This window comes from Camelus bactrianus, chromosome 23 (genome assembly GCF_048773025.1).
Source record: "Camelus bactrianus isolate YW-2024 breed Bactrian camel chromosome 23, ASM4877302v1, whole genome shotgun sequence".
Taxonomy (NCBI): domain Eukaryota; kingdom Metazoa; phylum Chordata; class Mammalia; order Artiodactyla; family Camelidae; genus Camelus; species Camelus bactrianus.
The window spans coordinates 26,838,534-26,854,359 of NC_133561.1; the positions used below are offsets into that span (position 1 = coordinate 26,838,534).

General features: G+C 46.9%; 1 protein-coding gene across 1 annotated transcript in view; it reads left to right on the plus strand.

Annotated features, from left to right (window-relative positions):
- The window catches only part of KCNH1 (potassium voltage-gated channel subfamily H member 1), a 337,403-nt gene that overhangs the window by 235,405 nt on the left and 86,172 nt on the right, over positions 1 to 15,826 (plus strand). The window contains exon 9 of the mRNA XM_074351867.1: positions 4,275 to 4,527. Within this exon, the coding sequence (XP_074207968.1) occupies positions 4,275 to 4,527 (253 nt within the window). The remainder of the gene's footprint in view (positions 1 to 4,274; positions 4,528 to 15,826) is intronic.

Here is a 15,826-nt window from a genome sequence, read left to right on the forward strand (position 1 = left end):
CAGTCCCCAGTACCTCCTCTAAGAATAAGTAAACCTAGTTACCTCCCCCAACCAAAATAAAATAATTAAATAATGCAATAATAAATAAAACATAAAGCTATTTAAAAATAAAAATTTTTTAAATTTAAAAGATAAAAACATGTACTGGAGGGAAGAAGGGAGAGTCCAGATGGAGTCGCCCTCATTTCTCAGATGGGCAGGGTGTTGGTTGGGTGGGACTTAGTCCCAGGCTTTGCCAACCAAGGCGTCTGTTGTTTCTGCTCTGCTCTCTCACCAAGGCCCCCGTAGGTTCTGTGGGTGCCTGGCAGCTGATGGAGCAGAAAGGAACTTTGATCTCTAAGCCCTGGGGCCCCTTTTTCCAGGAGTCGGGATGCCTTTGTAAATCCGGTTGTCGGGAAGGAAGCCCTTCCCCACCCTCACTGCAGGGCTGGGCTGGGCAGCTGCCCAAGGGAGACAGCGCCCATGTCAGCGCTGGTCCTCCTTTCCTTTCCCTGCTGCCTCACGTGTGAGAGGGCTTTGGCATTTATCCCAGGCTCTGATCCAGATGGAAGAGAGAATATGTGGCAACTCACTGCGGAGCCCACCCTGGCCGGGGGTGGCCACTCCTCCTTGGGGTTTCCTTGTCAGGCATCTGCTGGGGAGAGAGCCAGTCCCAAGGTCCCATGTCCCTCCCCACCCAGGACAGAACGGTCAGTGGGGACCAGGGGAGCCTGGGGTGCGTGTGTGAGGTAGAGGGGAGGTAGCACTGGGCAGCTACAGCGTTACTAGTGATTCACTGATACCTGTGAGCTCACCATTGGCTTCTCTGAGCCTCAGTTTCATTGTCTGTAGTACATGGAAACTAGGTGACTTTGAGGACTAAGGCTGACCTCTAAGGCCCTTTCAGCCCTGATTTTCTGGACTTCAAACATCCCTCGGGCTGACCTGCTGCTCTGCTCTGCAACGTCAGAAATGAGGGCTCACGTGCACTGAGCACTTTCAAGTGCTGGGCATCAGACCTGGACTTTCACACAGGAGCTCACGGAATCCTTCGAAGAATTCTGTATTCGAGTTAGAAAATGAAGACTTGGGGAAAGACGCTACATAGAGCTTCATGTACAACTAGTACATTTTGAAGCCAGAAATTGAATCCAGATCTCTGACCCTAAAGCCTGTTCTCTCAACCATGGGGACACCACCAACGCCACCCTGGGAGGCTCCATGAGGCCTTCGAGGCCTCAGAGGCCAGCAAGGATGGTCCCTCCTCAAACTGTGCAGAAGGGAAGGCTGTGGGAGAGATGAGTTCAGGAGCCCACCACCCCGCTCAGTGTGGGCCCAACAGAAGAATGATGGAGATGCTGATGGCCATGAGAGTCTGTTAATTTCTCCACTCTGGGTCCTGTCTCCTCCTCGCATGTGCTTTCCAGTGGCTCTAGGAACAGTGCCCATGAATAAAACATTGTCTCCATGCCGAGGCCTCTCACCAGCAGCCTCTGTCAGCAAAGTCCAGCCCGAGGGAAACCAACTATTTACAGGTGAACTCACCTGGAGAACAACTCTTGGTTTCAAACCACTAGGCACAGCTTTGACATGACAAGCACGTGTTCCCCACTTCCTGGTGTTCTGCTTGGAGAGGAGAGCATTCAGATTAAATCTGCATTTCTCCAGGAGTCTTGTTTTCATGAGCCTTAAGGAGGGAAGTACTTAGTGAGTGCTCTGCCCAAGCATTGACAGTCTGAGCTTTCCTCTGCTCCAGGGAACACGTTCATGCCCTTGGCATCCTGCAGCCCCAGAGCCAGGGTGCAGAGGCGTACAGAGGGAGGGACCTGCGTTTATTGAGTCCCTTCCTGGGGCCAGGCGTGGTCCCAAGGATGTAAACTGGTAGATGTAATGTCATTTAAGCCTCATAAACGAATGTTAGCAGCGTGCATTTTACAGGAGAAACTGAGGTGTAGAGCAGCTGTCACTTGGAGAGGAAGGAATTGGGATTTCAACTCTGTGACTTCCTCTTTCTGCTGCCAGGCTCCATGCAGAGCAGAGCATGCAGAGAGGTGGGATAGGAACAGAGCTGCCCTGGGCAAGGCAAGATTTGAGCTGGGTGTTGAAGGAGGCTAAGGGACTTCTGGATTCAGAGATGAGCACAGGATCCAGAGGCAAATAGCCTGCACTGAGGCAGAGAAGCAGGGGTGGGGAGTAACCAGCACCCCAAGGCAATGTCTTCATTGTGTCCCCAGCTTTGTTCACAGTCTAGGATGGGAGAAAGGATTACTAGCCCCGTTGAAGGTGTCCTGTTGTGTTACCTTGTGCTTGCTATGTACGGTGCTATGGATGGTTTCTTGCAAAGATTTAGTTCAGAGAAATATCTCTCTCCCTAGAAAAGGCTGAGAAATTTTTATTTCTTTGGAAGATGAGACCTGCATGGCCTCATACATTTCCCATTTCTCCTTGAGTTTCTACATGCTGAGAGTCAAATTACCAGCTGTTTGTTCTAAGCAGCCGTATAACATAAGAGGCGGGTTGTGTCTAAACGAGGCTGTGGAGTTAGACTACCCAGTTGGAGAGCCCAGCTCTGCCGTTTCCTGGCTGTGCAACTGCGGGCAAATTACTGATCTTCCCTGTGTCTCAGTTTCCTCATCTGTAAAATGGTACCATGAGAGTACTTCTATCATGGGTTTGTGTGAGGATTCCTTTAGCTGAGGCAGGTGACACTTGAAAATGTAAAATCACTACCCTCCTGACTTCCCTTCTCCTTTCCTTCTTTACTGTCCTTAACACTTACTGCTAAATTTTACTTATTTTGGTTTTCATTTATCTCCACCCCCTAGATAGTAAGTCACACAAGGGCAGGGGTTTTTGCCTATTTTGTTCACTGCTGCATCCTCACGGCCTGGAATGATTCCCGCCCTACGGGAACACCCTAAGGTGTTCAATAGTGTTGATGAAAACTTAATCAGTCGATCTAAGGAAGAAATGGAGAATTTTATTCAAGCTAAATTTGAGGATTTATAATCCAGGAAGAGCATCTCAGAAGTTTTGAGAACTCTTCTGCCTGTTAGAAGTTAAGGCACAGTTATATATGTTTTTTGAGGCAGAGGGCTATGCCTCCAATGATGTATTGCTGGCAGTTTATGTAATCCAGATCTGAGTGTCATGCTGGTGGGGCATGTGACCCCTCTCAAGACCAAGAAGGAATGTTAGCTTTTAAGGAGCTGTCTTGCTGATGCTGGGAGAATGCTGCTCTTGATGGCTGAGCAAGTGCTGCTGCCGATGGGGGAGGTCTGGTCGGCGCATCACGCAGATGCACAGTGCACGGTGGGGAGAGAGAAGGTCAAAGGGCGCGAGGAATTTTTTATTTTTTATGTTTCAGTTTTTCTTGTCTTGTCACACAGTGTGAATTTTATGCCACAATAGCTAAATATGAAATGAATGGATGACTCCAAAGTGCTTAGCAATGTCTGGCACATAGTAAGGGCTCAGCAAATAGTACTTAATGTACTTAATAGTACTTAATGTTGCTCTTCAAATCACACCCACCTTCAGTCCATCAGCAGACCATATCAGCTCCATCTTCAGAATATATTCACAATTTGTTCACTTCTCACTGCCAGCATCCCGGTCCAAGTCCCCTCACCGCTCACCTGGATGCTGGCAGGAGTGACCCAACTCGACTCCTTGGCTCCAGTGCTGCCAACCTGCAGTCAGGGCCCCCTAACTCCCCTCTGTAGCTGCAAGGATCCTCTTAAAACATAGAGGATCTCCTGTCACTCCCTTGCTTAAAGTCCTCCAATGTGTTCCCATCACACTCAGAATCAAAATCAAGGTCTTGCTTATAATGTAGAAGCCTCTCCATGTGCTCAGGCTTGGCGTTCTCCCGAAACCTCGCCGCCTACGCCCACCTTCCCCCTCATTTGCACTGGCTATTTCTCAGGTCCCCTCACAGCCTCGGCTCTTCTCCTGGAATGTCCTTTCATATGACTCCCTCTGACACATGACGCAGATGTCAGCTTAATTGTCACCTCCTCAGAGAGGCCTTCCCAGATCTCCTATTTAAAGTGTCCCATGTATTCCCAGGCCCCGTCCCAAGCATTTAGCATAGATTTGGGGGGCCCCTGCCTGTCTCTCCTTTGAGAAGGTAGGCTCCACGAGGACAGGGACTGTGGCTGTCTTGGCCACTAGGGCCTTGAAGAGTGCAGTCTAGTCTAGTGGGTGTTGCTGCTGCCCCTGGGAAGCTGAGGGAGCAGCGAGCTGGAGGCCACAGCGAGGATCCTGACCCTTTTCTTCCCACGCTCTGTCAGGTCCTGCAGATCTGCCCCAAGGACATGAGAGCTGACATCTGCGTGCACCTGAACCGCAAGGTCTTCAAGGAGCACCCGGCCTTCCGGCTGGCCAGCGACGGCTGCCTGCGGGCCCTGGCCATGGAGTTCCAGACGGTTCACTGCGCCCCAGGGGACCTCATCTACCATGCAGGGGAGAGCGTCGACAGCCTCTGCTTTGTGGTCTCCGGCTCTCTGGAGGTGATCCAGGATGACGAGGTGGTGGCCATTCTAGGTAGGTGTTGTCTTTGCTGGGTGGAAACCTTCCGGTGCCTGGGGTTGGCTTAACTACTGCCTTCAACTGGAAATGGCTCCTGCTGGAAAAGCCCAATGGTTAGCACCCATACGTCTGTCCAGCGAACATCTGAGTGCCTGTTTTGTGCCAGGCACTGTTTGAAGCGCGTGGGATTTTTCAAGAACAAAATGGGTTTTGTGCTCAAGAGGCTCTTTTGGGGGAGGTGAACAATTAAACAGACATTTCTCCATAGTGGAAGGGGCACTGAAGCCAGTATTCAAGTCTTGGGGAAGGCTTCCTGGAAGAAATGACACTCGAGTTAAAATCTAAAAATTGAGCATGAGTTAGCATGGTGAAGAGAAGGGACAAAGGAGTATTCTCAGCAGAGGGGAAGGCGTGTGTGAAATCACTGCAGGGAGAGAGCGTGATTTAGCTGTACTCCTGTAAGTTCTCGGTGTGGCTAGAACACATAGAACAAGGAGGCACACAGTGAGGGATGAGGCCAGGACGCGGGCTGAGCGCTGGACAGATTATGGCAGGCTCTGGCAGCCATGTTTAGGGGCTTGGGTTTTATTTTGAGGCGCCCATGAGGGTTTAAAACACAGGAGAGGCACGGTCAGATTTGCACCTTAGAAAGATGACTGTAGGTGCAGCTTGGGGAGTGGATTGAAGGTGGGAGGCAGAGCAGGGAGATAAGGCTGGAGACATGTTATCTAGGGGCAAGTTGGTGGTGCCCTGAACTCATATTTGCAGCAAGCAGATGGAGAGAAGCAAATGGAGTTGACATAGTCAAGAAGTAAAATGAACAGAACCTGTTGATGGATTTGCTGTGGAGGGAGAGGGAAGTCAAGGAGGGATGCAAGATCTCTCAGCTGGAAACTTGGGAAGCCAGTGGACCATACACTGGAACAGGGAATATGGCAGGAGGAGCAGGGGCATAGGGGAACATTCTGGAACGTGATGGAATTTGATGTTCGAGCATCAGTGGCCTTTGACAGAGTCATGTGATCACCTGAGAACAGCTCTTTATGGGGGGCATGTTTACCTCTCTGCTGGAGAAGCCAATGTGACAATGCCCATCATTTATGATCATGCCTGCACTGGGCATTTTACATACAGGTTCTCAGTTCATCTTTACAGTAACCCTATGAAGTGGTTTTATTATTCCCATTTTGTAGAGGAGACAATGAAAGCCCAGAGAGGTAGGGACCTTTCCAAGGCCTCAAAGCCAGTGAGGTCCGTGGAACCAGGATCCTGGAGTCCCTCTGCTCTGATCCATTTTGCAGTAGTGCAGTCCCAGTGAGGACTGATGTAGTTTGCTGGTGCATTCAGTTGCCAGACACTGCTAGACATTGTGGGCATATGTATATATTTTAATCTTTTGCATGTGTTTTCTTAGGAAACTGAGGCAGGGAGAGATTGTTAGACTGAAGTTAGGATTGAGATTCAAACTAAGTATTGAGATAGGTATAAATAGTGTCCAAAAAAAAAGCCTCAACTTTGTTTCTGCTCAACTTGGGAGTATATGATCTGCAACCCTTTTCTCTCCTCCGGCCCTAAGCCAACTTCTCTTGATTATATGCTACTCAGGTTAACCCAAGGATGATTTATATTCCTTCAGCTTGGGCTGGCAGATGGTAGGAGGGAGACTGGGATAGAGATTCAGTGGGGGGTGGAACCTGAAACTGTTGAAATAAGTTTCAGATTCCTAGTATCCACTGAACTCTGCAGACAGGGTTATTCTGTTGTTGCCTTCCTCATCCACAGAGACAGGAGATTCGGCTGTGTATAAGGAGCAGCACACGTGAAGGGTGGAGCCAGTGCTATAGTATCTCTGCAGGGAAAGGACGTTTATCTCTACCTTCAATGCTAATCCGTGTCCCTGACAGAGGGCTTTCCTTTGGTAACAGCTATCTGGGCATTTGCCTCGCTGAGAAGGAGATTAGTGGGTTCCCCTTTGAATTTGAGTTGACTTTTGGTGTATGGCATCTTTCATCCATTCCCTTCACTGATAGCTCCCTGTCTGCCTTTCCAAAGCCTAGAGCCTCGGACCAGCCCACCCTCCTTACACACCCATGCTCAGGGCTTCCCTCTCGACCCCTTCTAAACAGCTGCACTACTAGGGGTTGGGTTTGGACACCTAGGCGTGGAGGTAGGAAGAGCTGCAGAGGGTGGGGAAGGCAAATGATTACTTCCCAGCCCTGTCTCTTTTCCCCTCAGCCTCGGCTTCTTGTGGGGAAGCAACTAAAGCTTGGTTCACTGTTGATTCCCAGAGCGTCAGCTGACTGCTACTCCCAATCCAGCCCTGTGCCTCGGGCCCTCCGGGGCATCCTGCCGGCTCCTATTAGCAACACAGGTGGGGCTGCTGAACAGCCCAGCAGTTTCACCTTCAAGGTGGTTGTTGCCCTCAGGCCGTCCAGACTAGAAAAAGCGTGTGTCCCCAGGAGCCAAACTGGGTCCAAAAAGTAGGTCCAGGCTTGATGTCCTAGAGAACCTCTGATATTTCAGGAGGCTCTTGTCCTGGAAAAGGACAAGTTCATTGAGTGAACCTGATCTCTGGGCCAAGAGGCATAAGAGAGTCCAAGCTATTTGCTTCCTGGAGCAAAGTTCAGAGTTTTGTTGTTATTATTATTTTTCTCAGGGGCCGTTTGCTGAATTGAATTGAATTGAACTGAACTGAACTGAACTGAATTGAATGGCAGGCATAGACTGGGCTGGGAAGGGCCCCATGATCCAGAACAAGGGTCTGGACTTTATCTTGTGGGGATGAGAGGTGAAAAGAGAATTTTAAATGAGAATATCCTTTGCTCCATAAACTGAAACCAGTTTGTCCTTGTGAATGGGGTTCAAGTATCAAATAGGTATTAGAGCTAGATCTTTATTGCCCTTTGATGCCTTTCAGTTTAGTCCAACCAGAGTTTACTGAGGCACGGTCATACAGGTGAAGGTGCAGCAGTGGGCCAAACACTAGCCCCGCCTTCAAGGAGCTTCTGCAAGTGGAGGAGACTGACATTAAAAAGGCAGAGTCACACTGCTTGGTAACTGTTACCTTAGAGAGAATACAGGTGCTTCCAGGAGAAAGTGATTGGACAAGTAACTGTTGAGCAGCTACTGTATACCTAGTGTTCCGAGGAGACCAGCCAGGGGGTCCTTAGTCATCATGAAGCAGGAGGCTTTTGGAAACGCCCAGAGCCCATGCATCTCGTTCCTTTGATCTCTAGCCTCTTGTTACCCGTTCACTCATTTACATTCTGCAAATTTGTTTCCTCCTTTCAGTTCTAATATTTCACCATCATTCTCTGTTTAATTTTAGCACCGACTCCCAAGAATGAGGCAGAGGGTCAGTACTCATAACTGACTGTGTTTAGTGTATGTTAGAAATAAAACCCTCTCTAATAGAAGTTTTTCTAGAAGAGTGGTTTTCAAACCTTCTTGACTGCAACTCAATGTGTGTTATACTGTGAACTGCTGAACACATGTTCGCGCACATAGTTTTGCAGAAAACTCAGAACTTACTCCTGCTACATGAAATGCAACCTCATGTTTTCTGCTAAATTCTATTCTCTTTCAGTTAAAAAGAAGTTGATTGTCATGACCCACTTTAAATTGCTTTCTTGACCTGCTCTCAGCCTGCAGTTTAAAGACATGGTCACGCAAATGTAGACAACATCTCTCCCGGGTTGAAAGCCATGCTGTCCCCAGAGGTCAGGGACAGAGAATGTACTCGATAACCTCTTGTGATCTCCTTTCCCTCTGATGGGCTCTGATTTTTGAGATGACACTCTCCCAATCTCCTCTTGGAATTTTCTTAGAAATCACTTCATGGCTTCTTAAATTTAGTTTCTTGACTCTTTGAAATAAATTCAATCCTTTAGCCTCTGTGTTTTATTCACTAGATTTTTAAAAGTAATTTTATCCTAATTTCTCATAGATCTCAGAATAAACAGGTACAGGTACCCATTTTGCCCCTGCCCAAGTGGTCCTCCGGGCATCTGCGAGCAGGTTGTTATCTCAGTTCCGTGCTGCTTGACCAATATCAGTGAGTGACGAACTTTCGTCAGGGCTGAGCTTGAGCATAATCCATCTCTCTGTGCTTCCATCTTGTAAGCGCACTGTTTAAATGCTCTTGTTTCACTTTGACTTCGTGTCCCTGTAGTAACTTCTGCGGGCTTTGCTTTTTAATACTTAATTTATATTTTAATCAATGACTACCTTGTGTCTTTTCTTCATGTTTTGTTCTGTTTCATTGTATTGGGCAAAGCAGAAGCCTCTGTTGCCAGGCTACGCTGAGTAGTAGAAAGAACCCTGTACCCAGACCTGGAGAGTTAACCATAGCCCTGGTTCTGCACTAACTCCCTGGAGGAGTTATCACTAACTGGTTAGGCCTCCAAGGCCTGTGGTTCTGCTAAGTCCGTTTCACTGCATCAATTGCACATTTACTCACCTGGCTTTGTGAGCTGAGATCCTTGGGTTTCACGTCTCTGGCATGGCCCCGCACATGGAAGGCAGCAGGGCTGTTTGCTGAACTGAATTGCAGTGAATTGAAATGAATTGAATTGAATTGAATTGAGGGGCAGGCAGAGACTGGGCCGTGAAGGGTCCCCTGGTCCAGAATAAGGGTCTAGGCTCTATCCTGGGGGGATGAGGGGCCCAGAGAGAGTTTTAAACACGGGGGTGACATGAAGATTTGGGCTCCACAAAGACAGAGGCATGGAGGCTCAGGTGAGGAATCACAAGGGCCTGAGTAAGGTGGTGGAAGGAAGATGGGGAGGAAGAGCCAGAGATACCAAGACGGGAGAACCTCCAGGACCTGGGAGTCAAGGAGAGGGAATAGTTTCCAGCAGCGACCGGAACGGCATTAGAGTTGGAGGAGGAGGAGGGAGGAGGGGAGGAGAGGGAGAGGGGAGGAAGGTGATAGGTTCATTTTGCTGAGTTTGCCATGTCTTTTTGGAACAGATCTAGCCATGGCTCTTGACTAGAGGAAACGCTTCTCAGCTTACGGATGGGCCAGAGTCTGGCCAAGGGGAAGGCTGATGGACAGGCCGTGACCCATGCAGCACAGATAGTCTGAGTTACCTTTCTACTTGCAGGTCTGTCATTATTGAACTAGAATTTACATGTACATTCTCCTTAAAAATACATGTGAAGCTGTAAATGCTTGTTCACAGGTGAAATTCTTTCTCTCTTTCTCTCTTTCTTTCTTTCTTTCTTTTTTCTTTCTTTCTTTCCTTTCTTTCCTTTCTTTCTTTCCCTTCCTTCCTTCCTTCCTTCCTTTCTCTCTTTCTCTCTTTCTTTAATAGAACACCCGCTTCTTTTAGTTCCTAATTTGGAAGGCACTCTCGTCTTTGCTCAGATAGCTTCTTTGGGTCCATTGACCTTGGTTAGTCATTAATGTAGCATCTATTTCTTTAGCAATCACAGCATAACTTGGTTTTAGTCTGTTTGGGATTGAGTGGAGTGTCGAGAAAATCCTTATCTTAGATGAATGTTCTATCCCATTTGGGGAGACAAATGCATGATTAGTGACAGTAAGTACGTAGGTACCTCTTTCTATAGACGTCCTAGGGTAAACAGGGAAACGTTCGTGGAGGAGGTGGAAGTTGAGCTGGACTTAGAAAGACCATTGTGAGCCTCTAGAGTCGTTAGAGGTAGGCATACACGTGGCACGTTCAAGGTCCAGTGTGAGTAGTGTGGACTGAGAAGGCTTTCCATGTGGGCCAGTGGTTCTCAACGTCAGTGAGCGTAAGAAATTAACACAACATTGTAAATCAACTGTCCTTCAGTGACTCGATTGGAAAGCCTGTTCACAATGCAGATTCCCAGGTCCGCCCCTATAGATTCTGATTCTGAGGCTCTAGGATGGAGTCTTGGCATCTGCACTGTTAACATGCCCTCCCTTCCATGGGGTGATTCCGTTGCATGTGGTTAGAGGACTAACTATACTTTGAGAACCATTGCTTTAGGCAGTCACTGCTTGATGTTCTTTTGTGTGGAATGAGGGGGTAAGGTAATAAACATGGGGGATAGCAAGGCAGGGAAGCACGAGGAAGGGGGCCTTTTATTACGTTATCCTAAACCACCTGAAATTGCCAGTCTTCCACTGTTTCTGACCTGCCAAAATGGTAGGATAAATTTACTAGTCATCTACATACAAGGAGATAAGGCCCAGCCCAGGATGGTGGCTCCGTGAAGATAGAGCTAGGATTTAGCCATATGAGGTAGGGTGTTTCAGATGGCAAGTGTGGGGGCTGTTGCGTAACCATGGAGCTGCACTGGCGCTGGAGCTGAGAGCCCTGAGGGGCAGCAGTGGACCTGGGCTGGAGAGGCAGGTCATGACTGGTCTGTAGACATTTCTAAATGTCAGCACGAGGAACTAGGCGGTGGACAACCACCAAAGTGGTGAGCAAAGTGGGACACTATTAGCGATGTGATTTGCAAAAATTCATGAATTTGACATAGAGACAGGGAAGACATTAGGAGACGACGGCTTATAGTAGAAATGAGAGGTGTAAAGGTGTGGGCAGAATAAACCAGGGCAGAAGTAGGGACAAATAAATAAAACATGGGACATCCATTTAAATTTGAATTTCATGTAAACAAAGAATAATTTTTAGCTTAAGTATTTCCAGAATATTGAATGGGGCATATGTATATGAAAATGTACCCATTTATCTGAAATTCAGATTTGACTGGGTGTCCCTTGTTTTTATTTGCTGAATCTGGCAGGATGGGCCAGGTGGCTGAGACATTCTGGGAGGAGAGCCTGAAAGGCTGTCAATAATAGGATGTGGGGAGATAAGAGAGGTGATTCTGACATCCAGGTGGGTGGGGAGATGGAGGCATCGGCGACAGAAGAAAGCTAAGTCAGGAGGAGAGACAGAAAGGGGATGAACTTGGTTTTGGCTTGTTGCATTTAAGGGCCAGTGGGGCTTCCTTGGGGAGTGCTCAACAGCTACTCAGAAAGGCAGGTCTGGAACTGGGGGAAAAGTCAGGGCTCAAGACAGAGATTTAGGATTCAGAGGAAGGAATCAAAAGTAGGGGGATGGGGGAGTGACAGGTGCAAAGAGAACACAGGAATGTCTTTCTAAATGACCGAGTATTTCAGAGCATTTTAAAAGAAATGAGAGTGTAGTCATTCCAAATGCTCACAAGGAATTTTAAATGATATTAGAAACTCTTGTGATAAGTAAAGTAAGTAAATTACAATGTTTTAATGCAGTATGATCTCAACCATGTGGGGAGAAACATTCGTAGATAAAAGTCCACGTCTTCACCACACCACGTTATATTCGATAACTTTGGTTTTTGAGACCCCAGGAGATTTTCATTTTCTTTTTTTTATATTCATCTGTCTTTCAGGTCTTCTTGAAAAGAACACTATGCTACTTTCAAAATCAGGATTTTTTTTCGTTTCATTTTAAAGTAAATCTTGAGAAAGTCAGCTTCATTCCAAGTTTCACATATCTTTCTGATTATTAGGATACAGTTTGAAAGAATAACATTTTATTTTTCAAAAAGAAGTCTGGACAGCATTTCTTTTGTTACTTCCTGATCCAATCAAAAATGCCATTTATTTCAGTGGGCACTCCCGAACCCCTCCTTCAAACTGTTCTTGATAAGAAGGGTGGTTAAACAATGGAAAGAGAAGGGCTTCTTTAGCAATGCAGCAGCTTTGTGTAAATCTTCATAATGTTAGAGATGGAGAAACTAAGTCCTTGACAGAGATGTTTCCCAGGATTATGACGAGGGGGTGAGGGGGGCGGCCCCACTTCCTGTGATGCTTTGCTCCTCGTGGCCCCGGGGACTTGCTGAAGTTGCTGCGTGAACATTACTGCCATGCACCAGATGATAATGTCACTTACTCATGCTCAGCACAAGGGGAGGAATCTACGTTTAAGTGTCTCTCTAAACACTCCAGTCCAGCATTAATATTCATATAGCTGTTCCATCAACTGAAGTGATGGTATTAAATCCACAATCCTAGCGAGGAGCCATAGTGTGAATCATCTAGAGCTTCAGAAATGCGAAAGCATTTATTTTAAATAATATGTGCGTCACCTGATAGAGAGTAGGGGTGTAGACCAGGTTTTCTTTCCTAGTTCTCTTTTTGCTTGACCAGTTTTAAAAAAGTTGGTTTGCAGTTCCTGAAGACACAGTGAGTTAGGGGAGTTGACAGAGCTTTCTAAAGGAAATTCTCATAGCTTGAGAGCCCAGACAGAGGGGACTGGTTAAATCAAAAGTTATGGCACGTCAAGGCAGTTGTTATGATGATGCTATATGAAGTTTTATTGGCAGGCAAAATGTTTCAAATATAATGTTAAGTGGGGAAAAAAGCAGAATATATAACTATATAAGCAGTAACCTCAACTACATAAAAATGCGTGTATGGGCGGAAGAAAGATGAAGAATGTAACAAAATGTTAACTGAAGTTTTCTGGGTAGTGGTCTTAAGAGCTGGTATTTTTCTGTTTTCCAGTATCTTTCACTTATTTTCGATAATGTACATACATTCTTTTATAAACAAAAGAAGGGAGAAAATCAAGTCAATTTTTCATTCTTACCTGTAGCAATCTTAGAAAATTATCACCCGCCTTCAGTGGAAGATGTGTGATCTGTTTACTTAGTGGAGAGATATTCGGCTAATTTAATTTTATCTCATTGCCGTTGTGAAGAACAGAAGAATTGTCACGATGTTTCCAAGCCATTGCTTTAATGTGACCACTTATGTGTGGGCCTCCATTCAGACAGCAGTGCCAGCATTGCTTGCTCATGCTTGGTATAGTCTCCACAAGGAAGGCTGGTGGCCTATATTCTGGTTAAATTTTAATTTCAGGTTTAATTTTAAGGAGAACGTTTGTATCATAGAGTAATTTCTAACATCCATCATCTTTATTTTTCTCTTTAAATTCATCCATAAATTTTCAGCTTAGCCTGAGGCTGGATCAGAGTGAATTACGGGAATGTTTCTAAGCAGGTCAGTAAATTCCTTCAGGAGTCAGGCTGGCAATGTGGCTTCCTGAGGATGCTCAGGTTCTTGCCCTCAGACCAGGAACCAGTCCTGTCCTCAGAGTCATCCATCCTAACGCATTCTAAGTCTTTCAAATCCTGGCCCACCTTATGCTGTTCCACTCAGATCCATCTTTTCGTTAGTGCCTTGATTTGTACATTCCATAAACATGCCAGGTATAGTACTGGGAATTGGAGATACAACAGTAAACCCAATAAACACACCTGGCCTAGAGCTAACTGTCTCACCAGGGAGACAGACAAGTGAAGATGCACTTTCACTTATATAATGTAGTGCCAAGACTTATCATAAGACAGGCATCTAATCCAGCCCAGCCAGGAGAAATCAAAAAAGGCTTCCTGACAGAGGTGACATCTGAGCTGAGACTACCATGATGGATTGCATTTCACCAGGTGCGGCAGTGGTGGGGGCTTTGGAGAGCATATTCCAAACCAGCTCTCTTCATTCCCAGCCATCCAACTTTCCCCCTTGCTGTTTGGAAGGATTGTCCAGCTCTTTCCTATGTCTAAATTCTCTTGCCTCACTGTAAAATGCCAGCTCCATTCCCTTTTTCTCTATGTAATCTCCATAGTCCTGTCTAGGTCAGCCTCCTACATACCTTGGATTACATTTTTGTTTGTTTTAACTTCATTGTTACACACACTCCTTACAGTGTAAGTCCCTTGTATGTAGCGATGATTCAAACCTCTTGTTAGATCTCCCTTAATCACTGCATCACTGCCTGATCTGTAATAGGTTGGGCCGAATTGCTGAACTGGATTGAATTGTGGGCAGAAGTGAAGTGTAACCTCACCTCTGGATCTAATAGCTGCCTGGGAGCGTGAGAGGCAGTTCATATCGGACCTGACGTATGGCGTTACAAGTTCTTGTGTGAGTTTCATTGACCGGATTTGACCCACATCAGTGTCCCATCCCTAACACAGAGATGGTTTGCAGACGAGCAGAGCAATTGCTCTCCTTGGTACCAACTTGAAAAGAAAACAAATGGTTCTTGAATAACTCCAAGCTTTCCTGCAAAACCTAACATGAGACCAAACTTTTCTAGAAGGAGAAATGGGGTGAGCTGTGCTCCTGCCCCCGGAGCCACAGACTCCTGAGTATCTCCAGTCCCCGCTTTCTTTGTTGGCAAAAGAAATCCAATAAAACATGTTGGCTCAGCACCCGACACCACAACACAACCCGATACAATCTGGCACTTAAAGCTAAAGCTTTACTCCTAGGAGTCAATCTTTCTGGCTTGGAAGGGAAGGCAAGTTGATGAGATTTCCACTCTGTCTGTCTGTCTGTCTGTCTTTGATGTACATCCTCATGTCTCTAAGCTGCAGCAGGTGAAGCAGAAGTCCCAGACTGCCAGCAGCATTTTTTCTTTTCAGTAAGAACAAGAGGAGCTTTGTGGCTTCACTACAGAGAAGAGGAGGCAAAATTTACAAGGTGTCAGGACCCTGCTTGCCATTCTTCCCTGCCATGGGCTCAGACGATGCAAGGGAAACAGCCACTGATGCATGGGGGAGAGTTGAGTGTTCCAGGATAAGTTTGAAAGCTGGGCTTTAGCACTTTTGGAGTGAGGTACATAGCAGGTGCCTGAAGCGCGTCGCTGGCTGGCACCTGGCCTGACGCACAGTGACTCCTCAGCAGATCCTGGCCCCCTGCTCTGCAGTCAGGGCTGATCTGGAAGGCAGGTGGGTACCACCAAGTTGTTAAGCTCACGTCACTGGAGCTTTTGCTCTGAATGTGCTGCCGGAACCTCCATCATCATGTTATGTACTACCCAGTCCTTCAGACACGTGGAAACCCAGGTGTTTTCCTGGAGCAGGTGTGTCTGTTCCTCCCCCATAGAGCCCAACACACTGTGCTGCCCCACTGGACTGTGGACTCTGAATTGGCTAGGTTACAGGTTCAGCCTCTCCAATAAAAACCCAAAATAATAGAGGCTTAGACAAGACAGAAACTTGTTTTTGTCTCATTGTAGCTAGCTGTCCAGGTCTAAGACGGCTGGGGTGGCAACTTCATGGCATCAGGCATTCAGCTTCCTTCTAGCCTGTTGCTTCGTCCTAACTGGGTTGTCACCTTGGCCTCGTGGTCTAAGAGAGCTCACGTCTTGTTCCAGCCAGGGGGGTTGGGGGAGAGAGGAAGGGTGGAGCATGACCTGAGAGGTCACCTCAGGTCACATTTCTCTGCACCCCTCCCCTTAACCAGAGCTCGGACAAGTGGCCACACTTCACCGTGGTGAAGTCTTTATTCTGGTCATCTTTGCACCCAGCTAGAGGTCAT